Here is a 27,614-nt window from a genome sequence, read left to right on the forward strand (position 1 = left end):
TGCAGACTTTTGGGAGAAAAAAATACTATCATTTATAAAAAATTTAATAGAAGAATGTTATTAGTGGAAGCATTTTTCTTTACCAAAGGATTACTTTACAAACATCTGCTATGATGTTTCCTAAAGACACCAAACTATATAAATGTCTGGCATAGACTGAAACATTTCTTGAACAAACATTTGCTTTGTTCATACAATTACATTTAGAGTTACCTGAGTTATTTCTACATCTAATTGAAAAGTGAGTACAACAGCTTTGGTTCAAAATACAACTGAAATTAAAAATTTTAACAGGCCATGAGATAAAAAATAAAGAACATAGTAACAAACAAAGTATATTGAGATACTAGAAAAAAATCATAGTGTGATGGAAAATAAAAACACGGATGACAGGTGTTACAGGTTCTGCTGCTACTTTGGGAAGTAAAAAGCCATGGGACTGAAATTTCTGCCTATAAAGGCATTAGATCAGTTTATCTCTTTCTGCAGGCTACTTACTCAGCCTATAATATCTACATATTCCCTTTCTTCCTTAGGAAAGAATCCTTGACTTTCAACAGAGTGCATTACATGGCTGCCTGGAATAAAGCACACTTGCAACTAGGTACAACCATGCACAACTGTTACGTGGAAGTATTGTGTGTGGGCAGCACTGATCAAAGACAATGAGCACACCCTCTGCCTCTTCTTCCCTGCACTCAGGACATTCTGCACATCCAGGCATGGCTGAAACTTAACACCCAGTTTTGAAGTAAAGTTTATAGTGTTTATAGAACAATTATTTTGGATTTTTTATAGCTTGAAAACAAACTTAATCCCAGATGGTACAAAACAATATTTTTATATTATACTCCCATTACCTTGAGAATAAACAGTAATTCAACAATAAGTAACTGAAAGAAAAAACAGAAGGAAAATCACTCTAGAAAGAAAAACTACATATATAATATTCCTAACATTTTCCTTCTGACTTCTGAGAATGCGAGAAAGGAGTTTAATGTTATTTTGGTTTTTCCTGACAGAGGTAGCTGGCACATTCATTATAGGCCATTTAATTTCAGATTAATTTCAAGCATTCATTATTTCCTAAGTCTTTCATTCAGCAAATATGTATTAATCATCTACTATGTGTTGTGTACTAAGGTGTCTGAATAAGACAGAAAAGACCCCAATTTAATAAAGCTACATTCTAGTAGTAAAATAAAAGGTACTGGATATTTAATGGGGAAACATTCACAGAGGTTAGCTATTCTTCTACCAAAGATAACTTCTCAGCATCAAAAATATAAACTTATAAATGTTCTTTCTTTAAAATGAGGGCTTGCACAAGAACCAGAATAATTTAATATTTATTGCAGCTAAATCAATGTTTCTATGTACCTTTATTTGTTTTAACCCTTTATGGGAAAAATTTCCATTTCACATACTCAGCAACTGGAATCTTATTTTTAGAGTGAAGTTGAACACAGAAATTACCATGACAATCCAAACGTGTTTTGGTGAGAAATTTATTTAAGGAACTCTAAAGCTAATTGAATTTATAGGAACAGAGATAATGCAGTCATAAATAGAAATTATTGATCAGTCAACAAAAGGAAATAAAAATTGGGGAATCTAAAAAACATAGAAAGGCTGATCATAAAAAGAATGGAGTATTTTCTAAATCTGCCCGAACACTCATGGGAGACTAGATAGTCTTCACATCCATTGATAAAAATAGATATTGGTGATTAAGATGTTATAAATGGATATTAAAGTTAATATACCTGAGCATGAGAAGATAAAAACTTATTAAATGATCTAGGTTTAACAGACGCTATGGTTAGAATTCAAATCTAGAGGACATAACACGATGAAAAAGTAAATTGGAAGAGTACAGGAAAAAAAGAGTACTTAAGTCATTTACATTTTCATTATGCACTGATACATATATACAAAATGACTTGGAAAAGAGCCCTTCCAGTAATTTCCTCAATAGACCTCTACAGATCAAAAGAGTTACTATGTATCTGACCTTTGGTGAAAGATGTTGTTTAGGCACTTAAAATAGGAATCACTTGAACAAGTTATTTCAGGTGGTGATTTACACAATGGAAGGCCACAGTAAAATATAATATATTGCAATATAGAAAAAAACTGTAACAAAATGTACATATATGAACCATGATACAATCTTGATACAATTTAGCACATATACTAAATTAATAGCATAATTTACCAAGGATATGTAAAATGTTACAAATGCCAAGTACTTACTACAAGGAATGATTATTCAAATAGAAGTTAAGACTATTGTGCTTGTAACACCTATAGTACACTGAAGGATGTTAATATTATGGGATTAAAAAAGTTGTCATTATGGGGTATCCTTCACATATACAAGTGATCTTTAAAAAGTTCATGGAGACGCATACTATGAGAAAACTATGCATAGATTTCAAAATATTTTTCACACCAAAACAAATTTATCTTTTAATGCCAAGTTTTCATTAATTTTTTTCAAGTACTCTCAAATACATGATTCTCAGAGAATTCAAAATGGTTATTACATACAATAAGATTTCATTGTATCAGTATCTTTTATACCCAAGTGTTGCCTAAGTCAGTAACTTTTATAATCTGGGACTACAGAATATTTTTGGTAAAATTCAGTTGATGACAGAATTGAAAAGAATGTCACTTTTTCACATGAAAACATACATGTCACAAAACATGGTGATATTATCTAATATCACTGCTCAATCTCAAAGATCAAGGACAATTTTCTGTGTAAGTGGACCTTAAAGGATAGAGGCCCAGTATACTTAATTAATATGAACTAAAGTATAGAAGGCACAGGTTCATAATCAAGGGTCCAAGATCTATTTTAGGGAATCCAAGAATACCCTGAAGCTCTAAATAAAATTCAGACCTAGACATGAAATGATCTGGTAACTGAACAATTTCAGGAGACCTTAAGTGACTCAATAGTAAGTACCTGAATAACAGAAACTTCATTTCTACAGTCACACTGGATTTTCATTCTTCCCAAAGCAGTTTCAAGAAAAAAACCCCGAATGTTGACACCAAAAACTAACAAGAGCTGTACACTTTTAGAAAGCTCTATGGGATTATCTGCCACAATCAAGAATAGAGGAAAATCGTGAGACACTTTCAGCATTTGAGAGAGAAGAGAATGACTCAAATTCCTCTGGATATCCCTTTATAAACTGCTCCCTCATCCCAAAACTTAACAAATGAAGTACAGCAGAACATCTCACTTACTCCCCCTCAGAATCTCAAGGGTGTAATCCAAATGCCACTCCCCCCAAGAGAGAGGCAAGGAACAGGTTTCCGCCAATTACAGGAAGGCGGACAGAGCTAAGGTGTACAAAGTTGGAGACTTTGGCCCAAATGAGGGGTGACTCCGCGCTCTGATTTGGGAGGACAAGTGTGGGGATGGGGGGAGGCGGCTGCACGTGAAAGGCCCGGGACCTTAAGAAAAATGCCCGTCCTAGATTGGAGTGAGTACCAGGGAGCTCTCAGCAGCAGAGGTGGCGGCAAAGGTACGACCTGAACCTCCTGGTGAGGAGCTACGTGGCACTAAGCAAACAGGCTTTGGTCTCTCCCACCCCCAGCTTCCGCCCCAATCTTTTTCCCTTTTGGTTACCAGTTGCTCCAGATGCCGTAGAGGAGTTCCACAAAAGCGAAAGAGAGGTTCAGGCACAGGAAGAAAAACAGGTTCCGGGACGTCTTGTCCGACAGGATAGACCTAGATGTGACACAGTGGGGAAGAGAGAGGAGAGTCAAGGGGGTGCCGGATCCCCTAAACGGGGTCCCTCTTTCAAGACTTCTCCCCAAACCACCCCCCGCCCCAGGTCCACATGTTCCTTGCTTCACTGTGGGCAAGGAGTTGACAGGTAGTCCTTGATGCTCCCTCTCCCCTCCCAGGGCCATCCGTAGGGTCTGGGCCTTCTCCCCGACACCCGCAAAGACAGCACCCCGCACCTAAACCAGCTGGAGATCTTGCCGAACAGATTGAACTTGGGTGGTTTGTATTCATCGTCTTTGATGGACAGGGGCAACATCTTCTTTGCCTGGCGAAAGGCCAGGTCCAGTCCCCTCTGAAAGTGGCTCCGGGGGCGTGATGATGGCAGTGACAGTAGTGACGCCTCAGACTGGAATCCCCAAGCGCTCGTCGGCGACCGCGCGCCGCGGCGAGACACAGACACAGACACACACACCCAGGAACTCGCAGACTTCCGGCCCGGGCCGCGCAACGGGTCCTGGGACGGGAAAAGGAGGCGGAGCCGTGGGTGGGGCCTTGCGGCGGGGGCGGGGCTCGCGGCAGGGTGCTCTGTGCGGAGGCTGTTGGAGAGCGCAGGCTGCCAAGTATGAGGCGGTCTGAGAGGCTGACCTGCGCAGGAGTTCCGCCACCCGGACTCAAGAGGAAAATCCTGAGGTGGCCAACTTCAGGCTGGGATGCCGGGAGTCGGAGCGCCCGCTCAGGCCTCCTCACACTGCTCCCGGAAGCGCGGCCGCTGCGCGCCTGCCCTTCCGCCGTTAACCCTCTGTGGGCATGTAGGTCCTGGGGCGGCGGTGGCAGCTGCCGAGGCGGCCGGCGCCCCCGTGTTCTCGTGCAGCCAAGCCGTAGGAAGCCTGAGGGAGGGTTTTGCTTGGTGAATTCGGGGGGCACCCAAATCCTGGTAATCCACCCCACCCCGCCCTGAGAGCAGCGCCCGCAGGAGGCGGCCACGCGCGCCCTTGGCAAGCCAGACTGCTGAAGGGATTTAAATGAAGCCATTTAAAGCTAGGCCCTGGGACCCTGGGTTTGGATTACGGTTTGGCTGATGTTCTGCTTCCCCCACAACCCCCATCCGCCGACACTAGAATTCATCCTCATCTCTTTTGCCTCCCGGGTCTCGCCCGAGCTACAGCTGTTGCTGTCACTCCAGTCAGACCCTCAGGGTTGATTTCGGGGTCCTACAGCTGACTCGGGGGTGTGAGGCTAGGGAGTGCGGGCCGCTGGGCGGGCACTCGAGCGCCCGAGAAACACCCCTCCCTTGGGGCGCCTTCTCCCGGGGATGGGTTTGGGTCAGGTGGCCCGTCACGTGGAGGATTTAAACTTGATACCTTGCGGGGGCGGGGATTGGAGGACGGCAGGACCGGCTTTCCGAGGTGGGCTGGAAACTACAAAACCGAGCTTCTTGGGAATGCCTTTTGGGCGAACAGGAAGTGGAGCGTCACCGAAAGGGAGGGGTGGCAGCTCGGGGACTGTCCCCTGCTCCGGGCGCTCAGTTTGCGGGCGGCGCTTTTTCCAGGTTATCAGTCCAGAGAATGAGGCAGGGTGGATGAAGGCTGCTTGGTTTAGGAAAAAAAAAAAAAAAATGAGCCAGCGAGACGCCCCTTCCGTTTCATGATCACCAAGCTGCTAGCAAATAAATCGGCTGGCCTCACTGCAATCTTCTGCACTGAAGGTAAGGAGACAGGAAAATGCAATCGTGTTACAATTTTTCTTTTTTGCAATGAGGGGATAGGCATGTTTTGCTCTTGTTCTTGGAACTTTTGTGTCATATGAGGACAGTAATTCAGTGGTTTTATTTTTGAAAATATGTATGCACTTATGGCACAGTTTTTAAAAATGCACATTAATTAAAACAAGTGTAAATCCAGCAAGGCTCTTGAAATTAAGTTCTGAAAGAGTATTTTGTTTTTGCCTTTCTCAGTGTATGAGATTTCATTGTTTTAATTTAAACCTAGAAATATTTTCAATTAGTAGCATTTACTTTTTTTCCAAAAGCTTTTATGTTAGCGATACAATGTTACTCTACTGCACTACTGGGGAAACCTAATTTGGAGCAAACTAGGTAATTTAAAGAGTAACATTTCCATGGCAATTGTTTTCTTATCAAAGCTGCTTTATTTCAATATGATGTAACTTGGTGGGGGGGGGTGATGTAGAAATCATCAAATTTCAGCAACCGATTTCCAGCATTCTCTTATCAAGGTCGACTGCAATTTGAACCTGTATTTTGTATTCTGCCTTAGAATATAAGTTCTGTATTTTATGCTATATTGCTACAAATCAATAATTGCTCAACTGGAGAAACCTACATTACCCCTCTTCAAATAAGTTTTGAAATGTTAGAAAATTTGATGTTGAATTTCAGATATATCAGTTTCCAGAGACTCCCAAATTCCCTCCTTCTCCATCTCCCTCCTCCCCAAAGATATATGCTAGGTATTCCTGGGAGGACTTTGTCCTTTCAAAAAGTGACAGTGCTACTTAACTTCTCATCTTTTGGTCTTGGACATCATAATGACCAAATTTAATTCTGAAGGTGTTTTATTGGGGGTATAAAGTGTAGATGGACACTGTTTAAATCAGAAAAAGTACTATAAGTGGAAAATATTCCATTTTGTTTCACTTCTTTCCTCATCTTGAAACGTACATCCAAAGTATGTTAACCTGTTCCCATATTAAAGTTCATTTCATTCATTCATTCAGCAGTCATCCAATAAGCATCTACAGTGTGTCTGACTGTGAACTGAGACTAGGGGTACAAAGCCAAATAAGTCAAAGTTCTTTCCCTGGGTGAATTTTATGCAGAGGAGAAACTGATGTGAAGAGATGACTGTTAACAGTCAAATCAGAATTTTAGAACTGTCTTTTTGTCTAAAAAAGATTTATTTATTTATTTGAGAGACAGAATTACAGATAGAGAGAGGGAGAGAGAGGTCTTCCATCTGCTGGTTCACTCCCCATATGACCACAATGGCCAGAGGTGGGCTGATCCAAAACCAGGAGCCAGGAGCTTGTTCTGGGTCTGCCATGTGGGTTCAGGGGCCCAAGCACTTGGGCCATCTTCCACTACTTTCCCAGGCCATAGAAGAGAGCTGAACCAGCTCACATATGGGTTGCTGGCCCCACAGGCAAAGGCTTAACCTGCTACACCACAGTGCCGCTCCCAGTTGTGTTTAAGATGTATACAAGAGATGCCCTAGGAGCAGTGACAAGGGAGATCTATAATTTAATGAGTCTTTCTTCGAATACTAAGCCATTGCTCTTGCCCCTTCAATAAGTTGCATTGTGGAATAACATGATTTGGAAAAATTAAAAGTGATGATTAAGCTGTATTCAGCTAGCCAATATCTTGCAAGTCTCCAATCAGATACAATATGCTGGTAGTTTCCAATCAGAATTCTTAATTCCATTATGTTATAAGATTAGATAGAGCTTTAGGATTGTAAAATAGATATAATAATGAACATTTTTAAACTAAGAAATTTATTTCTAAATTTAATTTTAAAATATTTGTTTATGTCATTACCTACCAGTTAGTTGCATTAAATTAACTATGCATCCTCTTTGGGGAGAAAAAAGCTTCCCAGACATGTGATTGAAGACCTTGAGAAGTTAAAACAGAGAATGAATAGGCAGAAGCTCATCTCCAGCAATGGTTCCAGCTGGTTTCTGACAATAGTCAATAAGGAATAGGAATGATGCAATCTGTCATTTTTCATCATTAACCCTGGCATTTATGTGCAAGTCTATTTTAGACTCCATGGTTTTTAGGTGTTTTGAGTTGAATGCCCCATGGGCCATTGGTGAAAAAAGAATTTATAATAGTCAGACAGACTACAAATACGTATAATTCCAACAATTTTGCAAATGCAAATTGCTAACATGTTCAGAGGTTGTGTTCTATGACTATGGTTTCAAATACGTGACCGTTGGATAGTTGAGATACAGTGCTTTTATTCTGCTTCTGGACCTCAGAAAGCAAAAATGCAGCAGTGTTAGCAGGAAGTAACAGGAAACCATTATCTTCCTCATTGCCAAAATGTAATTTGTAGAACACAAAATAGCAAATTCTTATTTCTAAAAATAAGTCAAAGCCTATTAAAAGCATTGAAATTCTTTTTAAATTTCTTGCTGATTGCCAAAAACATTATAGAAAATTCTTTGCTTTCCCTTAATAGTGCAAAGGCCTGTTCGTATCAATCTTTGAAGCCATAAGGAATTTTAAAAACAAAAAACTGCTAACACAATGAGGTAAGTAAAAGTATTTTTTTTGCTTTTTACAAAAAAAGTGGTAATATACATATAACATAAAACTTATCATCTTCATTATTTTTAATTGTGTATTTCAGAACTGTTAAGTAGTTTCATGTTTTGTATAGCCCATCTCCAAAACTTTATCTTGTGAAACTAACATATGTATTCATTAAACAGTTGTCCATTTCTCCACACCTCTATTCCCTGACAAACCATTCTACTATGTGTCTATGAATCTGAGTATCCTGGGTACCTCATATAGGAGGAATCATACAATATTTGTCTTTTTTGTGACTGGCTTACTTAACATAGCATAACGTCCACAGGGTCTATCTGTCATATAATGTGTCATAAAGACTGAGTAATGTTTGATTTTGTGTGTGTGTGTATGTGAGTGTTTGTGATTTTCTGAATGGATATCCATTCATCCATCAGTAGATATTTGAACTGTTTCTGCCTTTTAATTATGACAAGTAATGCTGCAGTGAACATGGGTGAAGTACCAGTGTTTTTATCTGAGAAAAGCGATTTCCTATAGAAGTGTTTTTGTTACCTTGAAAATTAAGTTCTTACTTGAGCCACAGACACAGTTAGAAAATAATATAGGCTTTTTACAGGACTGATCCATCACAGTATTATAAAATGAAGTCAATATCTGTAAGTTTGAAACTTTTTGTAGACTAGAACAAAGCTGAAAAATAGAGAATATGCAGAAGATGCAGACATTGACAGGTGGCTCAAGTGAGAGTTGGAAATTTGGTTGTGACCCACCACTCTTTCTGTGACTCAGGAAATTCACTTCATTTTCTAAATCTTAACTGTCCCATCCACAAATTGGGTGCATGTATCTTTATTTCTTTTGTAAGGATTTGAAATGGTACCAATTTGAGATGTTGTGTGACATGAAGGGACAAGAGCTCTGACAACTTTCATTATTACTGCTAATCTTTGTGAGGTCAGGAACTGAGTCTTCCCAGTCATTACCATCCCTAGTGCCTGACAGTGCTTGCACACGTAGCACTTATAAATACTTGTAGATTGATGGACCACCACAAATATTATGATGTCCCCCTATAGCTTGCCTCTTAGGTTTGAAATATAAAAATATTTGTAAGTCAAAACCCATATGTATAAAATCTGTTTCTCTTAGAAAAGTGATTTTAGAATGTGAGTTTATTGTTGAAAACCAGAATTGAGTAAAAAGGATGAGGTTCCATAGAATATTCCAAGGATCTGTTGACTAGCTATCTTGCCTTTCTCCATTTTCATGTGACTAAACCAAATGGAGGTTCAAATGAAAAGCTCCAATATCCTGGAATGGTAAAAGTCATATATTTGCAAATATACTTGTTTTGTTTTTGACCCATTTCTGAAACTAATTTTGCATGGCACTGTACTGAGCTAAAAATGCCTTTCTATTTCTAGCTTTCTTCTTAGGATCCATTGACTCCTTGAATCCTTACAAGTCATTGATGTTGTTCTTAGGATGTTGTTTCTTACTCCTGTTGTGATACAGATCATTGGATTGATCATGTCCAAACATCATCATCATCCTGTCATCATCAATAGCTACAATTAATCGACAGCTCCAGGAGAGAGGTGCAGTGCTAGAAAGAACTTTCATCTACAATAATTCACACTCTGCTTTGAAACTAGAAATTCTTATTGTTTGCCTCAGTTACAAATGGCTGTAGTGAAGGAGACAGATGATGAGGGGAAAGGCTATACATTATGTTTGTATGTTTTTTCCCTTAAATCAATAATAATAAAACAACCTAGTTAATTGATAATAGCTGCCTGAAATTGTGCTGAAAAGGAATATGATCCTTTATTTAGTAAATGGGAGAGGAAAAATAGAAAATGCCTAGACTGTTGGACAGCATTTGTTGTGGATGAAGGAGTGAAATTCGATAAGAAAATAGACACAAGTACTTAGTGTCTGATAGCCCTATTTTACATGCTACCCTTGTTCTTTCTAATTTGATTTACCTGTAAAGAAATGACTCATTTAACCTGGCTGCCAGCAGGAGAACTTGCTATTTAATGTAATCAGTGAAGAAATGTATTTCTCACAGCTTTCAGTGAGAAATGACCTGTTGCAAGTGGCATCCATTTATCTATTCAGATGTGATATGACAGTACATTAAGCCATTTCTTAGTATGTTTTAGCATTTCTGTTTCAAAACTGTTTCTCATAAATATTTCAAAACTGTTTCTCATAAATATAATAAGGGCAGGAGTAGGCCTTCACAATGACAGGGTTTAAATTTGCTATCAGTGATCATGTATGTATGCAGCCAGTGATACTTTCAAGTGCAAATATGGGCTGAACATTTGTCCCAGCATTTAAGACACCACGTATGTTACCTACATCTCCTATCAGAGCACCTGAGTTCAAGGTGTAACTCTACTCTTGATTCCAGCCTCCTGCTAATATACCCCCTGGGAAGCAGCAGGTGATGGATCCTCAAGTAGTTAGGTCCTTGCTGCCCATATAGGAAACCTAGATTGAGTTCCTGGCTCCTAATTATTTGGGGAATACAGCAGCAGATAAGGTATCTTTCACAGTTTGTGTGTCTCTACTTCTCAAATTAAATAAACAAGAAAGAGAAAAAGGATCACTTTAACATTGATAACCTGTCCATAATGTAGTTAGTCCAGATTGTAGTTATCTAAATAATCTGTTTGTATACTCATATCTTTGGTCATAAACACAGTGAGATCACAAGATGCTTTTATTATTATGATAAATCTATTCCTGTCTTTCCTACTATACCTATTATACCTATTATTAACACAAAATAAATCATTTTATATATTTTTAACACAAAATAAATAATTTTTAAATATTTGTACTTGAAATAGGAAAAATATAATGGGAGTTTAGAACATTGTAAGAATTTTGTAAGGAAAAAAAGTGAGAGAAGAAACCATTGGTAGAAGATGAAAACAGCAGTATGGCATTTCTAAAATAACAGGGATAGGGTGCTATCTGCGCTGTGGCACAGAGGGTAAAGCTGCCGCCTGCAGTGCCGGCATCCCATATGGGCACCGGTTCTGGTCCCAGCTGCTCCACTTCCAATCCAGCTCTCTGCTGTAACCTGGGAAATCAGTAGAAGATGGCCCAAGTCCTCTGGCCCCTGCATCCACATGGGAGACCCAGAAGAAGCTCCTGGCTCCTGGCTTCCAATCAGCACAGCTCCGACTGCTGCAGCTGTCTGGGGAGTGAAACAACAGATGGAAGACTTCTGTCTCTCTCTCTGCCTTTCCTTCTCACTCTATGTAACTCTGACTTTCAAATAAATAAATCTTTAATAAAATAACAGGGATAAGAACAAATTTCCTGAAAAATGGGTAAAATAAACTTCCCAAATTTCTAAATAGCCCTGGGTAAGCCTTGTGAAGCAAGTGACCTTTCATGTACTATTTCTGCCATTCTATATTATACAGTGAAATGAATTCTAGTTTGTGCTGCTTAAAATTTTAAAGGAAGAGGCTATTGTGGACCCTTTTGAACTTTGTGTTTGAACTTAGTTTTCTTTTCTTATCCTCAAGTCTGTAGTTTTTGTTCCTTGTTGAATTCAAAAATAGAAAATTTTCATAGGTAAACAGACTTTGTTTAAGTCACAGATACGGCCTGCTGGATTAAGAAGTGTAATTTCTGGTTATTGTTACTTCTTAAAACCCCTCAGGGAAATTCACAAGGATGATATTTTTAACAAATAATGAAATTCCCCCAGTGAAAATCAATTCATTCACCAGTATATGCTTAGAAATAATGATCTTCAAAGATATCTTAATGCAGCATGTCTTTGAAAAGATGTGAAAAAAAAAGTCAGAGGTCTGAGACATCTTTTATTTATCAAGTAGCTTGGCCCCAGGACTGAAAGTAGAAAGGTCACCTGTGTGGTCTGGTCTTGCGGTCACGTTTCATGACCTGCTCTCCTGGTTACCAGATGGAAGATAGCCCAGGTCTTTCATGTAGGGAAAAGTTTCTTTGGTGCTGTGTAATCTTAATTGGGCCTTAATTTGCATTTAATTTGAGTTTATTCTATTAAAATTTCAAGCATCCATTGTGAAGTTTACATCAATTTAAACATAGATTGCCTTGCTCCATTCAGCTACAAAGAATTGAACACTTACTAAAAAATTGGACTAGACACTGTTGTGAATTATAAAGATTGACAGAGACTGCCCCCAAGATATATGCACACTAAAAAAGGAGCTAGAAGCACATTTGTTAGTTGTGATACCTGGAAACAAGATCTAGTTGCACTGTGTTCAGGGTTTGCAGGAGCCCTGAGGGTGGAGAACGTTGAGGGAATCATTCACAGACAAAGTGTTATTTGGAAGAGTCTTGAGGGGTGGGCAGAGGGCACAGAATTTCTCAGATAAAGGTAGGGGGTGCTTTGGAAATGAACAGATAAGCTTATGCCAATACTTGGAGTCATGGCCCAGCTCGCTGTGTATGGGTACCAATTAGGAGAAAAGTCCTTTGGAATTTCCATTCCCCTTTGCCTCAGTTTGAACAGTGTCTCTCATGTGCATACCATCAGCCTGGCCAGAAATTGCCCATCAGCTGCACAGCTGTCTTCCAGTTCTTTCCTTGTGTGTTTGTAAAAGGAAAGCCCTGGTTCTGAATCTGTGTCTGTGTTCCATCTTGGAATGATTTTATCTGTTGGCAACTAAAGCCCCTTTTCTGAGCATCTATATTCTATTACCAGGTTTTAGGCAAGTACACATTCTGGAGGATGAGCCAGAGGAGAAACAATCTGTACAGTATGAGACAAATTTCATAGAGAAATGGCAGAATAGTTACACTGTTCTACCATCTGTGCCACCAAAATGAAAATGACAGCTTTTCAGCGTACAATGCCAAGCTGCTCATTGCTTTTCTGCTTATGAGTCACAGAACACAGCTAATCTTTGTTCATGCCATGCTCTGGCATGTTTGTTTATAGCTTCTCTCTTGATAATTGTTGCTTTTCCAGTCTAAGGAAATAGCCCTAAGAATTCGACAGTGCTCCTTCTAGAGAACTTTGATAGCTGATGCAGTAAATAACTGAAAGCAGGTTTTTTTTTTTTTTTAAAAGATTTATTTTGTTTACTTGAAAGAGTTACAGAGAGAGGTAGAGACAGAGAGAGAGGTCTTCCATCTGCTGGTTCACTCCCCAAATGGCCACAAAGGCCACAGCTAAGCTAATTGGGAAGCCAGGAGCTTCTTCCAGGTCTCCCACCTGGGTGCAGGGGCTCAAGGACTTGGGCCATCCTCCTCTGCTGCTTTCCCAGGCTCATTAGCAGGAAGCTGTATCAGAAGTAGAGCAGCCGGGACTTGACCTGGCACCCGTATTGGGATGCTGTGCTGCAGGCTGGGGCTTTAACCTGTTGCACCTGAAAACAATTACCAAGTGCATTTAAAGACATACCAAAGATAATTAAATGTTGCTTTATAGACTATCATTTACTTTTTTTCCCTTATCCATTTTTAAAAAAAATTTTCATATAATTTCACATAATGCTCTTCCAAAGTTAACTCAGTTCTCAGATATTTAAACATCCTGATATAATAATCCAGCAATTCCACTCCTAGGTGTATACCCAAGAAAAATGAAAATATATGTACATTCACAAAACAACTTACGCTTGGGGCTGGGTATTTGGTCTAGCTTCTTTTTTCTTTTCTTTTTTTTTTTTTTTTTTAATTTTTTTATTTTTTTTTTTGACAAGCAGAGTGGACAGTGAGAGAGAGAGAGACAGAGAGAAAGGTCTTCCTTTGCCATTGGTTCACCCTCCAATGGCCGCCGTGGCCAGCGCGCTGCGGCCAGCGCACCGCGCTGATCCGATGGCAGGAGCCAGGTACTTATCCTGGTCTCCCATGGGGTGCAGGGCCCAAGGACTTGGGCCATCCTCCACTGCACTCCCTGGCCACAGCAGAGAGCTGGCCTGGAAGAGGGGCAAACCGGGACAGAATCCGGTGCCCTGACCGGGACTAGAACCCGGTGTGCCGGAGCCGCAAGGCAGAGGATTAGCCTAGTGAGCTGCGGCGCCGGCCTGGTCTAGCTTCTAAAACATGGGTTGGGATCCCTGCATCAGAGTGCCTGGGTTCAAATCTAAGCTCCACTCCTGACTCCAGGTTCCAACACCTGGAGGGGAAGGGCAGTAGGTCATAGCTCAAGTAACTGGGTCCCTGATGCCCCTATCTGGGAGACCTGGACTGAGTTCCCAGCCTCCAGCTTTGGCCTGGCCCACCCCAGCCATAGGAGTATAAACCAGCAAACAAAACAGACTTAGACACTCACTCTCCCTCTCTCTCTTTCTCTCTCTCTTTCTCTTTTCCTCCCCCCTCCCTCTCAAATAAATAAAAATAAAAAACAGAATAATGTGTATAATATTCACAGTAACATTATTTGAAATATCCAAAATGTAAAATCAGCTTAAAAGTCCAGAAAAATGATGAACAGAGAAATGTGACAAATCCACACAATGGAATCTTATTTTGGCAATAAAGAATAAGGTACTAATATACAGGGATATTTCAAAAAGCTCATAGAAAATGAAATTAAAAGATAAGTTGATTTTTATGCAGAAAGATTTTAAAATCCATGCATGAAAGCCATCCTCAAAAAATTTTTGAAAGGCAGGCATTTGGCCTCACAGTTAAGATGCTGCTTGGGATGCCTACATCTTGTATCAAAATGCCAGGGTTTGAGTCTCAGCTCTGCTTCCAATTCCAGCTTCTTGATAATGTGCTCATGTCCCCGTCACCCACATAGAAAACCCAAATCCAGTTACAAGTTCCTGGCTTCAGTCTAGCCCAGCTCTAGCTGTTGTAAGCATTTAGGAAATAAACCAGCAGATAGACTCTCCCTGTCCATCTTCCTCTCTCTACCTCTGTATCTCTGCCTTCCAGATGAAAACAAAAATAAATATTTTTAAAAACGAAATAAGTATTTTTAAAAATAAGTCACTGAACTCTGTACTTTAAATGGATGAGTTGTGTACTATGTGAAATCTCATTACACCTGAAAAAAAAAAATTCCAACATACCAAGTATAAATTTGTGCATTATTTTACAGATACCTTATTGAGAGTCTTGTATATGAATTATTTTTCTTTTTAAGATTTATTGGGGGGCTGTGCTGTGGCTCACTAGGCTAATCCTTTGCCTGCAGCGCAGGCACTCTGGGTTCTAGTCCCGGTTGGGGCGCCAGATTCTGTCCCAGTTGCTCCTCTTCCAGTCCATCTCTCTGCTGTGGCCTGGGAAGGCAGTAGAGGATGGCCCAAGTCCTTGGACCCTGCACCCGCATGGGAGACCAGGAGGAAGCACCTGGCTCCTGGTTTCAGATCAGCCCAGTGCTCCAGCTGTAGCGGCCATTTGGGGGGTGAACCAATGGGAGGACGAACCTTTCTCTCTCTCTCTCTCTCTCTCTCTCTTGCTGTCTAACTTTGCCTGTCAAAAAAAAAAAAAAAAAAGATTTATTGGGGCCAGTATTGTGGTATAGTGGGTAAAGCTGCTGCCTACAAAGCTGACATCCCATATGAGTGCCAGTTTGAGTCCTGACTTTCCCGTTTGCAATCCAGCACAATGGCCTGGGAAAAGCAGTGGAGGATGGCCCAAGTATTTGGGCACCTGCTACCCACCATGAGACCCAGATGAAGCTCCTTCATCCTGGCAGCTGTTGTAGCCATCTGGGGAGTGAACCAGTGGATGGAAGATCTTTCTCGTCTCTTCCCTTCTAGCACTGAGCAAAGCCAGTGTATTAAAATAACCAAAAAGAGTTTGTAGTCTACCCATGAAGAACTAATAAATTAACATAGCCACACACACACACAAAAAGTCATTAGAGGGATCTTTGATTATTCAGATGGTGAGAACAAGATGGATTTTTGTTTTGTTTTGCTGACATTTCCTGTACTATCAAAGTTATATTTATTTTGTTGTAGTCATGGGGATGGAAGAAGGACAGAAAGATTATAGACTATGAGCTATCAGATCTTCTTTGGAGTAAGACAGGGTGTCAGTACAAATATGCAGAAATAATTTTTAAAATGGAAAAACTAAGCCTAAAAGGAAAATTGAGAAATTGAGAGCAAGAGAACTAGGAGATGTTTACATCTACCTCTTAGTTCCTTTTTTTTTTTTTCTTTCTATTTATTTGAGAGGTAGAGCTACAGACAGTGAGAAAGAGAGACAGAGAGAAAGGTCTTCCATCCACTTGTTCACTCCCCACATGGCTGCAAATGAGCTGATCAGATGCCAGGCACCAGGAACCTCTTCTGGGTCTCCCATGCGGGTGCAGGGGCCCATGCATTTGGGCCATCTTCCACTGCCTTCCCAGACCGCAGCAGAGAGCTGAATCAGAAGAGGAGCAGCTGGGACAAGAACTGAATGCTGGTGCCACAGGCAGAGGAGTAACCTACTGCACCACAGTACCTGCTCCACTTTGTTCCTTTCAAATGAGACATAGATCATCCACAAGTGTTCTTTCTCATATCATCTAATCAGAGTTCAAAGCTGTAAATTAAACAGCAGAAGAAAGCCAGAAACTCTGAAATCCCTATAGTCATGAAGTCATCCTTACTTTTGCACTATACTGAAATTGATTCTGTTGGACCTAGAGTTCTAGAATTCTAGAATTCAGCTATTCTCAAAGTATAGTTAACTACTTGCCCTGTAGTCTGATATGCCCTTGCTCTCATACTTTGCCATATAAACTAAAGAAAGGATTTATGTAATTTTATTGAGCTGCATTACTTAATAAATACCACATGAAATATTTATACTATTTTTCTAAAGCATTAAGTTATGTAGATCCCCTAAGACCTTTCTGATACAGGTAAAATAGGGGATTAAAATGTATCTTGAAGAGGGAATTTCTATAATGATTACAGAGATAAACTCTTACCAAAAGTGCAGGTAACAGTGAAAAGACACTCATGAGAGTCTTCTATAGTATCTATTTATAGTAAATTATAGTATATTCTTCATTGCTTTTTTTTTTTTTGCTTTCAAACTTGTATTTAATGAATATAAATTTCCAATGTACAGCTTATGGATTACAATGGCTTCCCCCCCATAACGTCCCTCCCACCCACAACCCTCCCCTTTCCCACTCCCTCTCCCCTTCCATTCACATCAAGATTCATTTTCAATTCTCTTTATATACAGAATATCGGTTTAGCATACATTAAGTAAAGATTTCAACAGTTTGCTCCCACACAGAAACATAAAGTGAAAAATACTGTTTGAGTACTAGTTATAGCATTAAATCTCAATGTACAGCACACTAAGGACAAAGATCCTACATGAGGAGTCAGTGCGCAGTGACTCCTGTTGTTGACTTAACAAATTGACACTCTTGTTTATGGCATCAGTAATCACCCTAGGCTCTTGTCATGAGCTGCCAAGGCTATGGAAGTCTCCTGAGTTCACTGACTCTGATCATTTTTAGACAAGGCCATGGTCAAAGTGGAAGTTCTCTCCTCCCTTCAGAGAAAGGTACCTCCTTCTTTGATGGCCCCGTTCTTTCCACTGGGATCTCACTCGCAGAGATCTTTCATTAAGGTTTTTTTTCCCCCCAGAGTGTCTTGGCTTTCCATGCCTGAAATACTCTCATGGGCTTTTCAGCCGGATCTGAATGCCTTAAGGGCTGATTCTGAGGCCAGAGTGCTATTTAGGACATCTGCCATTCTATGGGTCTGCTGTGTATCTCACTTCCCATGTTGGATCGTTCTCTCCCTTTTTTATTCTATCAGCTAGTATTTGCAGACACTAGTCTTGTTTTTGTGATCCCTTTGGCTCTTAGTCCTATCATTATGATCAATTGTGAACAGAAATTGATCACTGGGACTAGTGAGATGGCATTGGTACATGCCACCTTGATCGGATTGAATTGGAATCCCCTGATATGTTTCTAACTCTACTGTTTGGGGTAAGTCAGCTTGAGCATGTCCCGAATTGCACATTTCTTCCCTCTCTTATTCCTACTCTTACATTTAACAACGATCATTTTTCAGTTTAGTTTCAGCACTTAAGAAGAATTGTGTATTGATTACAGTATTCAACCAAAAGTATTAAGTAGAACAAAAAAAAAAAAATACTAAGAGGGATAACATATCAAGTTGCTCATCAACAGTCAGGGTGAGGGCTGATCAAGTCACTGTTTCTCATAGTGTTCATTTCACTTTAACAGGTTTCCTTTTTGGTGCTCAGTTAGTCTTCATTGCTTTTTTAAGACTGCAACACACAATATTATTAGTTTCTACTTTAGAGACTAGAAATCCTTCTGTGGAAGTTTTCCAATATACTATGCCTACTCAGCTGCAGAAAAGTGAATATAAATATCTTAATCGTGGTAAGCTTTAATGCAGTTGTCAAAATGATTCTTTACTCTGAGTGCACATAAGTGGCCATTTTTATACAGAACTGAAAATGTGTTTGCTAGGACCTGTCTTTGATTCAATATTAAAGGAATTTTCAAGTCCTTTGATCAAAGCTCATGATGGCTTGCCTTTGGCTGACTATACATATTAACATTTTGTGTTGTCTTAGTAACAGGTACATAAAATGAAACCATTGTTCCCAAAAGCCTTAAATTACTGCCCTTGAAACATAATCATGGTAAATCTGAGGTTATTTCAAAAATAATTCACTTTATTCGTATCTTCCATTGAAAGCATGACAGGAGAACCACAAAATTGCTTTTCTTCATAGAATAAGCTGCAGAGAAAGTCCAGTAGAGAATATCCTTGAAAACTCCCCAGAAAGTTTGCTATAAAGGAAAAATTGCTTATCTAATTTGGATTGTTGAAATGGAGAACTGCTCAATGACAGTGACCATTCCCTTGTCCTTGTGGATAAGCTCCTTGCTTCTTTGTGCCTCAATACACGGTCACATCACAGAGTGTATGGCACTGTCCCTCTCAGAATTCTTCCGTCTCATACCCTTCAAAGGAAAACGCTAAACTCAAGGTCTATGTGGTCTCTTAATGTCCTTGAACTAGACAGAGAGAAAGCATTCTATAATTATGTAACACACCTCACCACATTAAACAAGATCACCAGAATATAACGGTCATTAAACCACCTACTGCAAAATCTCCATGAAAAAATGGAAGATTGATTGGACATCATTTGAAAGTAAAATGAGCTCTAGTTTGAAATACAGTATTTTATTAGGACAATTTAGACTACAGTCTTAGGATTGCCTATGGAATGATGTCTAACTTCAACCACAGATGTGAATATGTACACAAAATGCACTTTTTCAAGAAGGTGGTGAGAACCAAAAATACAATGTAAAATTAAAACGCAGTGTTAAACTGAGGACAGCATACCCTACCCATGAGTTTGCAGTGAGAAATCTTCTGGCTTTATTTCAGTTGTCTGTATTAAGCAGTAGATAAGTGTATTTATCTATTGTGTAGCCTAAGAAGAGAAATTTTATCAAAAAGAATAAAAAGTAATAGACTAAAATCCATAGGCATGGATCAATTACATCATCAAGGATAATATCTCATACATCTAATTCTTTTTGATTCTGAGAGTTCTACTTTTTTTTTAAAGTATTTTTTAAGATTTATTTATTTGAAAGGCAGAGTTACAGAGAGAGAGGAGGAGGGAGAGACAAAGAAAGAGATCTCCCATCCACTGGTTCTCTCCCCAAATGGCTGCAACGGCCAGAACTGTGCTGACCCAGAGTGAAGAGCCTCTTCTGGGTCTCCCATGTGGGTGCAGGGGCCCAAGCACTTGGGCCATCTTTTGCTTCTTTCCCAGGCTATTAGCAGGGAGCTGCATTGAGGGTAAAACAGCCCAGATTCAAACCAGTGCCCATATGGGATGCTGGTGCCACAAGTGGCAGATTTACCTGCTATGCTACAGCATTGACCCTCTTAAAGGTATTTTAAAAGGCATTTAAACTCCTGGTTGATTTTTGTTTCCAGTCTTTTCATAAATAAATGAGCAATCTTTTTCCTAACTTCTGGCTTTTGTACTTTAATAAAGTAGCAGAATAGATCCCAAGATGCTAAAATGGGCATGAAAACTTAGTGCTAAAAATACAAAATAAGGATATACCTAAAAAGCATTTGGAGGAGGAAGCACTTTAGACTGAGAGCAGAGATAGCAAAAGAATAAAAAACAGAAGTAATGGAAGGAAACAGTGCTACAGTAAGAGGCTACAAGCATAGAAAATAAAATTACATGGAAGCTAGTTTTATAAAACTGAGATTTAACCTTTTTTAACATATATAATTGAGAGGTTTGGTTTATAATTTTTGACAAGTGAGTATCATGGACACACTTAACAGTTATTTGGTCACTACTATCCCATGACCATCTTTATAAGATCCTTCAGGTATAGGGAAAAAGCTAGGAGAAAATATATCTTGAGTACAAAACCTTCTGATTTGTACACTCCTGACTTTAGTCAGAATTTGAATCCAGGCAGTACACCTCTGCAGTCCATAATGGTGAATGGTCTGGACTCTAGGAGCAGAATTTTTGAATGTAAATCCTAGCTCCATTAATTAGGTTGCCTAGTAATCTTGAGGAAGTTATTTAATTTCTGTAAGCATCCAAACTGTTAACTGGGAATAAGAGAAGATAAATTGTGTCATACTGCTCTCATGATCAGGACTGTTAAAGGATTTTAGAATAAAATCCATATTCTATATCTAGGCTGTCAGGGCCCCACATAATCTGGCTCTTGCTTATCACATCACTGTGATTTCATCTCTTGGTAAACATACTCTCTTCATAATTAGTGCTGTGAATTATCTGTTCAGTGTGTTTATTTTATCTGTCTCTCCTTACTACCTCCTCTGCTACTAACAGCAAACACCTTGTCTATCTTACTTATTGCCATATTTGCAGAACCTCGGACAGTACCTGGCACACAGTGCTCAGTAACTGTTTGTTTACTTTGTTGAATTACTAAGTACATGTGACAGCATGTGGCCACATAGTACAGGGCCTGATAAGTAATAAAGTCACTGTAATGGTTTGCTGCTGCTGCTATGATTTTTATCTGCTTTCATGTATTATATTCTACATATGATAAATTTGTACAAAAAGTCTGCTACCAAAATGCACATCTAAAATTCATGTATTACTAATCACATTTTAAAAATAATCTGAGTTCCAGATGTTTATTGATAAAATGAGGACAAATTTTACATTGCTTAAGTCTTCTTCTTTGGTAGTATTAAGATCTTTTGCCTGCAACTGCAAGACAGGCAGCATCAAAAGGGAGGGAATGTTACACTCTACTTTTTATCTCTTAGGCCAAATCACCTTATCAAAAAGGAAAAGAGAACTGAATTTGAATCCACTAAAATGAGATTGTCTCTCTTCTCCTTGTAAGAATGTAAATAGAAGCTCAGTGACTAGTAAGAATGCTGACATTCTATCTTTTGTTTCCTCTTCCACTCTAGGTGTTGCCATATCTGCAAACTTCCTGGGAGAGTAATGGGGATTCGAGTGCTTCGTTTCTCTTTGGTGGTCATCCTTGTGTTACTGCTGGTAGCTGGGGCTTTGACCAATTTACTTCCCAACATTAAAGAAGACAAGATGCTCACTTTACGTAGGGAAATAAAATCCCAGGGCAAGTCCACCCTGGATTCTTTCACTCTCATAATGCAGACCTACAACAGAACGGATCTCTTATTAAGACTTTTAAATCATTATCAGGCCATACCACACCTGCATAAAGTGATTGTGGTATGGAATAATGTTGGGGAGAAGGGACCAGATGAATTGTGGAATTCTTTAGGGCCTCACCCTGTCCCTGTGATCTTCAAAGTTCAGACAGCAAACAGGATGAGAAATCGACTCCAGGTCTTCCCTGAAGTGGAAACCAATGGTGAGATGCAGCTGGTTTCTCAGTCTAGAAGGGCTGCAGCCAACCAGAGCTGGGGTGGGCATGTGTGTCTCTGGAATTCTTCTTGTCTTAGCTCTGTGGAGAGAAATGGGGTAGGTTAATGATAAGAAATCCCTTTAAAAAGCTTAAAGAGTAGTTTCTAAGATACCAAAAAGCAGTTTCTTGGGAAAGAAGTCACGTCCACCTTACAACAATAACAAAGAGGTTAATATTGTTAGAAAAAGAAAGGCTTTAATTATATATTATTACATTAAAGGAGAGCCTAAGATTCTTGCCACTCCCCTTTTCCTCCCATTTGTAGCATTTTCATGAAGTTGTAATTTGCCTAATAGAGCACTGGATTTTTTTTTTTTTTTTTAGATTTTTATTTATTTGGAAGGTAGCATTAAAGAAGGGGGGCGGGGAGAGAGAAATAAATCTTCTATTTGCTGGTTCATTTCCCACATGGCCCCACAGGCTGGGATTAGGCCAGGTTGAAGCCAGGAACCTGGAACTCCATCCAGGTCTCCCATGAAGATGCAGGGGCCCAAGGATTTGGCCCATCTTCTGCTACTTTCCCAGGCACGAAGGCAGGGAAGAGGAGCAGCCAGGATCGAACAAGTGCCCAAATGGGATGCCAGCATCACAGTCGGCAGCTTAACCCACTGTGCCACAATGCTTGCCCCAGATTTATTTATTTAGTGGTTCATTCATTTCTAGGATAATGGATATTAACTACATGATTATTTTCCCTTCAGGAAGTTAGAAAATCAATTACAATTTTTTTTAAAGATTGATTTATTTTTTTGAGAGGCAGAATTACAGACAGAGAGAGGGAAAACCAAAGAGAGAGAGAGATGTTCCCTCTGCTGGTTCACTCCCCAAATGGCCACAGTGACCAGAGCTGGACAGATCCAAAGCCAGGAGCCAGGAGCTCCTTCCAGGTCTCCCACATGGGCACAGGGATCCAAGAACTTGGGCCATTTTCCACTGCTTTCCCAAGCCATTATCAGAGAGCTAGATTGGAAATGCAGCAACCGGTACTCGAACCAGTATCCATATGGGATACTGGTGCCACAGGTGGAGACTTAATCTATGCCACAGTGCCAGCCCCAATCAATTACAATTTTAAAAGAATCTACTGGACAAATCTTTCCAAGAATACTAATACTAATGGGGTCAGAAAATATTTCATTTGAATGATCTATATAGATAAGTATCTTACCAGTTTTGTTTTCATTTCTAAACTGTTCAATGTAAAATTTTTCTTTCATTTCAGCAGTGTTAATGGTAGATGATGACACACTCATTAGCGCACAGGATCTTACTTTTGCCTTCTCAGTTTGGCAGGTAATATTTCCTTTATGAAAACATCTATTTAAAGTCTTAGGTAGTGCTTAACCAGGACAGTATGGTTTAAAGTGGGGGTTGCCAAAAACAGTGTGGACAGTATTTAACTAAAAGATAGATAAAGCTGTTATAGACTAATCCAGGTTTCTTGTGCTTAACTGAGTCAGCATGAAAGTTATGGTATCTTTTGTGTTTATTTATTTTATATTTTGATGTATTGGAGAGAAGATCTAAAACTAGCTTAAAGAGAATAACGAAGAAATGATCCAAATGATAGCAAAGACACACTGGAATGTAGGGATGTTTCCCACAGGCCAAAGACTTGTGTCTCAAATGAGAAATTTGTTTCTATATTGATAGTATATGCAACTTTTTGTGAAATAAAACACTTATTGCCTTCACAAAATTTAATCCTAGTTCTGATACCATTGTTTAAAAAGTCTTCTGTATTAATCTGCACGTATCATTATGGTGGCAGATTTTTGTTTTGTTTGTTTGTTTCCTAAACCTTAGCTTGGATAAGCAAACATAGATTGCTTGCTTGCCATCCTATAAAATTACCTCTCTCTTACTGAATATGTACAAATCATAGCTGATTCTGCAAGTTGCAGCACAGTTATCTGAACTCAGAACTATGTACAAATACTCTGTAACCCTGTCAAATAGCTTAACACCTGCTTCCCAATAAATGGCCTAACTTGCATAATTGTAACTTCTTGGGCTGTAACAGCATTAGATATTAATGACGAAGTGGTCTTCAGGTAGCAGCATTCTAAAAACTTCAGTTTTTAACTTCATACCTTGTATACTGCTCAACAAATTGAATTTTTTTTATATCAGCAGGTTTTTCCAGCCCTGGAAATAAAGGTTTCTTGGGCAAAACTTTCTCATAATACTTCAGCTGTAGGATTTCTGTTGAAAGCAAAATAATAATAATAATAATAATAATAATAATTTACCAAAATGTAAGGGGAAGAGAAGGATACAAAGGCTATAGTGAATGAGAACAGTCTAAGTAATCGACACAATTAGAGATGTAGAACTATGTTTTTAGGTTTTATTCATAAAAATACTGAGAACAACTTTAGTCTGTTGACCAAGGTAATTTGATTCCTTAAACTCTGTCATGTCAGTGCCCTGCAGGTGTGATGATTTGGGGACTGCAGGCAGTTGAGATTGGAGGAGACATTCACTGTGCCTTTAGGCTTGCCCACTGCCTCCACTTCGGTGCTTTCTCTTTTCCTCTGCTAGCCATCAGTGAAACGGCTTTCATTCTCCAAGATGTATAAGTGGTGCTCCTTTAAAGCCTCCCAACCTTTATCCTCTATCCGCTGACCTTTCCCTTTGCCTCCCAGAAACACAGTTGTCATTCACTCCTCAGTGCTGCCATCAGATTTACCTGACTGCATTTACAGTTTTATCACAGTACTGTAATTCTTGTTCACGTATCTGTATCAAACTCTAGATTATGAGTTTCCTGAAGTTGAATTTCATCCAACCTAATTTCTATGTGTCTGTGTCTGTGTCTGTGTCCCTAGTTCAGTATCTGTTCCATAAATGAATGAAACTCACATTATTTACCAAGTGAACTAAACTTCTCAATCCTAAATTCTTACCTCTCTCTAATGCTGCAATGTTTGATCATTTTTCTTTTATTTATATTCATTGTCCCCAAAACAAGTATTTTGCTACTACCTATTCTTTCTTCAAAGATCCTGACATATTTCTTACACATATATCATTTATATTTGTATTTATGTATATCTAATATCTTAAAAAGGAAATGTCCAAACTGAAAAGGTATAAAATATTGTTTAAAATCAACAGTGACTTTCAAGAATAGTAAAATCAATGTGGAAAACAGTAAAATCACACATGTAGACCCATAATTGTAGTATATCCTAAGAGATTAAAACAGTTTCAAAATGATCACATTATATCTTCTCTCCTACAGTAAATAGCATTCATACAGACTTTTCTTACAGCAAACTTTGAAAGACTAGAATTTTTGGTGACTAGAAATTGTTAAGACAATATTTTAATTAGAGAACAATTGTGAGGTTAGCACATTTGGTTTTGAAGATTTTTTTTGGATGTAATGAAATCTGACCTGTAAACTTATCACAATACAGAGTTAAGAAGTTGCCTGGAGTTAGATGAAACTAAGATGTAGAAACCAGGAATAAGGAAATATTGACAAACCAGTTTTCTTTTCTTTGTAACAATGCCTTTTTCACTATATATGTTTTAAAGAAATGTGTAATTCAATTGTTCTGTTTTCTTTTCAGCAATTTCCTGATCAAATTGTAGGATTTGTTCCTAGAAAGCATGTCTCTACTTCATCAGGTATCTATAGCTATGGAGGTATGGAATTACAAACACCAGGGCTTGGAAATGGTGACCAGTACTCTATGGTGCTGATTGGAGCCTCGTTCTTCAATAGCAAATATCTTGAACTCTTTCAGAGGCAACCTGCTGCTGTCCATGCTTTGATAGATGAAACTCAAAACTGTGACGATATTGCCATGAATTTTATGATTGCCAAGCACATTGGGAAGACATCAGGGATATTTGTGAAACCTGTAAATCTGGGCAATTTGGAAAAAGAGACCAATGGAGGCTATACTGGAATGTGGCATCGAGCTGAGCATTTTCTGCAAAGGTCCTATTGTATAAATAAGCTCGTTAATATATATGATAGCATGCCTTTAAAATACTCCAACATTATGATTTCCCAGTTTGGTTTTCCATATGCCAACCATAAAAGTAAAATATGAAAGTAGAGCAAACAAGCAAGAACAAACTTGAAACCTGCTTGGTATTTGAATAGTTTTTCCATGCCCTATGCTTTTTTTTTTTTTTTTTTTTGGTTTGTTTTTGTTTTAAGCAACATTGTGAACATGTATCTACTCCAAAAGTCTCTACAATAGGAAAAATGTACAATGTTCATAGGATGTAAAACTCATATTATCTTCAAAAACCAAGAAGCTGATCTTATTCATATAGGCCTTATTGTGAAGACTTTTTATCCAGAAATGTAATTCCTTGGTCAGTAATTTTATTTTTACAGCCTGAGACTGTACACTACAATTTCTTTGACTCTTGGCATTTGCCTTAAGGACCTACAGCAAGCTGTTTCCAGGATCAGACACTCAAGAAAGGCATTTTTCAGCTTTTTCACTAAAGTTTGGTTATTTTTGTTTGAAGCCTGAAATGCCTCTTCTGCAAGAGCCTGTGATGTAGGGAAAGCCATGTAGGAAAGAATAGTCTCAATCCCATAGGAAAATAGGAAACTGTATGGCTGCCAGTGCTGTTCCTATGGCCCTTCCAGACTCTTCCAAGACAAACTCGACCCAGCATGGTTTTGATGTAACTGTCTGTGCTCTCATTTTTGTTACTATTAGTCTGTTGTGACTGAAAAGGTTAATTTTAGTAGCTGAAGGATGTCTAGTTGTTTGCTTGATTTTTGTAAATATTTACTGCATGAATCACAGAATATTGCAGCCTATGTTTCTTACATGCAACTTATATGCAGCAAGTATTAAATGTTTATTGGATTCAATAGTGCATTTTGTCACTGAATCTGATCTTAAGAATGTAGGGTAATTCTTATATTTTATACAAAGTATATGTTGTTTAAGAAATGTGTATAAAATAACTTTTAAGAGAATGATTAAGTAGGAACTGGAAGAAGTTTAATAAAAAAATAGAAACCCTAGTATCAAAAGATCTTTGTTGTTAAAGTATAGGTTGCCTGATGAATACTAAGAAGTTGTTTGTATTGCACAGGCAGTCAAACACTGAGATTAAGAACTTTTTTTTTCCCAGAAAATACCCAAGGCACTATTGATCATGATGAGATTTCAATTAACGTAGATCCAGGAAAAGTTAAAACTGAGTCATAGCAGAGGAATTCTGTAGGGAGTCTGTATCAGTTAATTATCAAGTCCCTGTATGTGAATTAGTGTCTATATTCTACCCAGGGTTTGTGTTTACTCATTGTTCACTACTGGTGGCAAGGAATACTTAATTACGCCTCTGTCTACTATTTCTCCTCATCCTTCTCCCATTGCTTTTACTCCTTCTCCTTCCATAATACAGTTATAATTTTATCATTTCAAAACCGAGAATATTAAAATAGCCATATGTTAATGTTACAATAATGAGATCTTTATGCAGTTAAGTTAGTGTGTGAGTGTGTTATTTCTTTACTTTGCAGTTTGTATGTGCCCTGGTGCAGTCAAATAAAAAAAAAAAAGAACTTGGAACCTCATTAAAGATGAATAATGTAAATTATCTTCTTTGTTCGAACTCAATCTTGGCAGTAGTTTTTTGCCTCTTGGGACAAATAAAGCAGAGTTTTCCCA

The 27,614-nt window shown here is 38.8% G+C and overlaps 2 protein-coding genes across 14 annotated transcripts in view; one reads left to right on the forward strand and one right to left on the reverse strand.

Moving 5' to 3' along the window:
• The window catches only part of SLC30A7 (solute carrier family 30 member 7), a 96,094-nt gene extending 91,745 nt beyond the window's left edge, over nt 1–4,349 (reverse strand). For all 3 annotated transcript variants that reach the window (XR_011390547.1, XM_070077969.1, XM_008264812.4), the window contains exons 1-2: nt 3,988–4,349; nt 3,650–3,751 (exon numbers count right to left, since the gene is read on the reverse strand). Coding sequence is in view for 2 of the 3 variants with exons in the window: in XM_070077969.1 (XP_069934070.1) it covers nt 3,650–3,751; nt 3,988–4,067 (182 nt within the window). In the remaining variant the exon portion in view is untranslated. The remainder of the gene's footprint in view (nt 1–3,649; nt 3,752–3,987) is intronic.
• EXTL2 (exostosin like glycosyltransferase 2) lies at nt 4,304–27,614 on the forward strand. 11 transcript variants are annotated; one of them, XM_070077976.1, is made up of 7 exons: nt 4,304–4,441; nt 5,301–5,456; nt 7,963–8,035; nt 21,473–21,900; nt 23,177–23,247; nt 25,536–25,593; nt 25,713–27,614. In XM_070077976.1, exons 3-7 carry the CDS (start codon nt 8,031–8,033, stop codon nt 25,745–25,747), a joined length of 597 nt encoding a protein of 198 aa, XP_069934077.1. In that variant the 5' UTR covers nt 4,304–4,441; nt 5,301–5,456; nt 7,963–8,030; the 3' UTR covers nt 25,748–27,614. The 11 variants fall into 11 exon arrangements, with proteins under 11 accessions (XP_069934077.1, XP_017201539.2, XP_017201540.2 ...); XM_070077972.1 differs by adding an exon at nt 9,464–9,637 and having other exon boundaries at nt 4,318–4,560; nt 25,536–27,614; XM_070077974.1 differs by having other exon boundaries at nt 4,318–4,560.

This window comes from Oryctolagus cuniculus, chromosome 7 (assembly GCF_964237555.1).
Source record: "Oryctolagus cuniculus chromosome 7, mOryCun1.1, whole genome shotgun sequence".
Lineage (NCBI taxonomy): Eukaryota > Metazoa > Chordata > Mammalia > Lagomorpha > Leporidae > Oryctolagus > Oryctolagus cuniculus.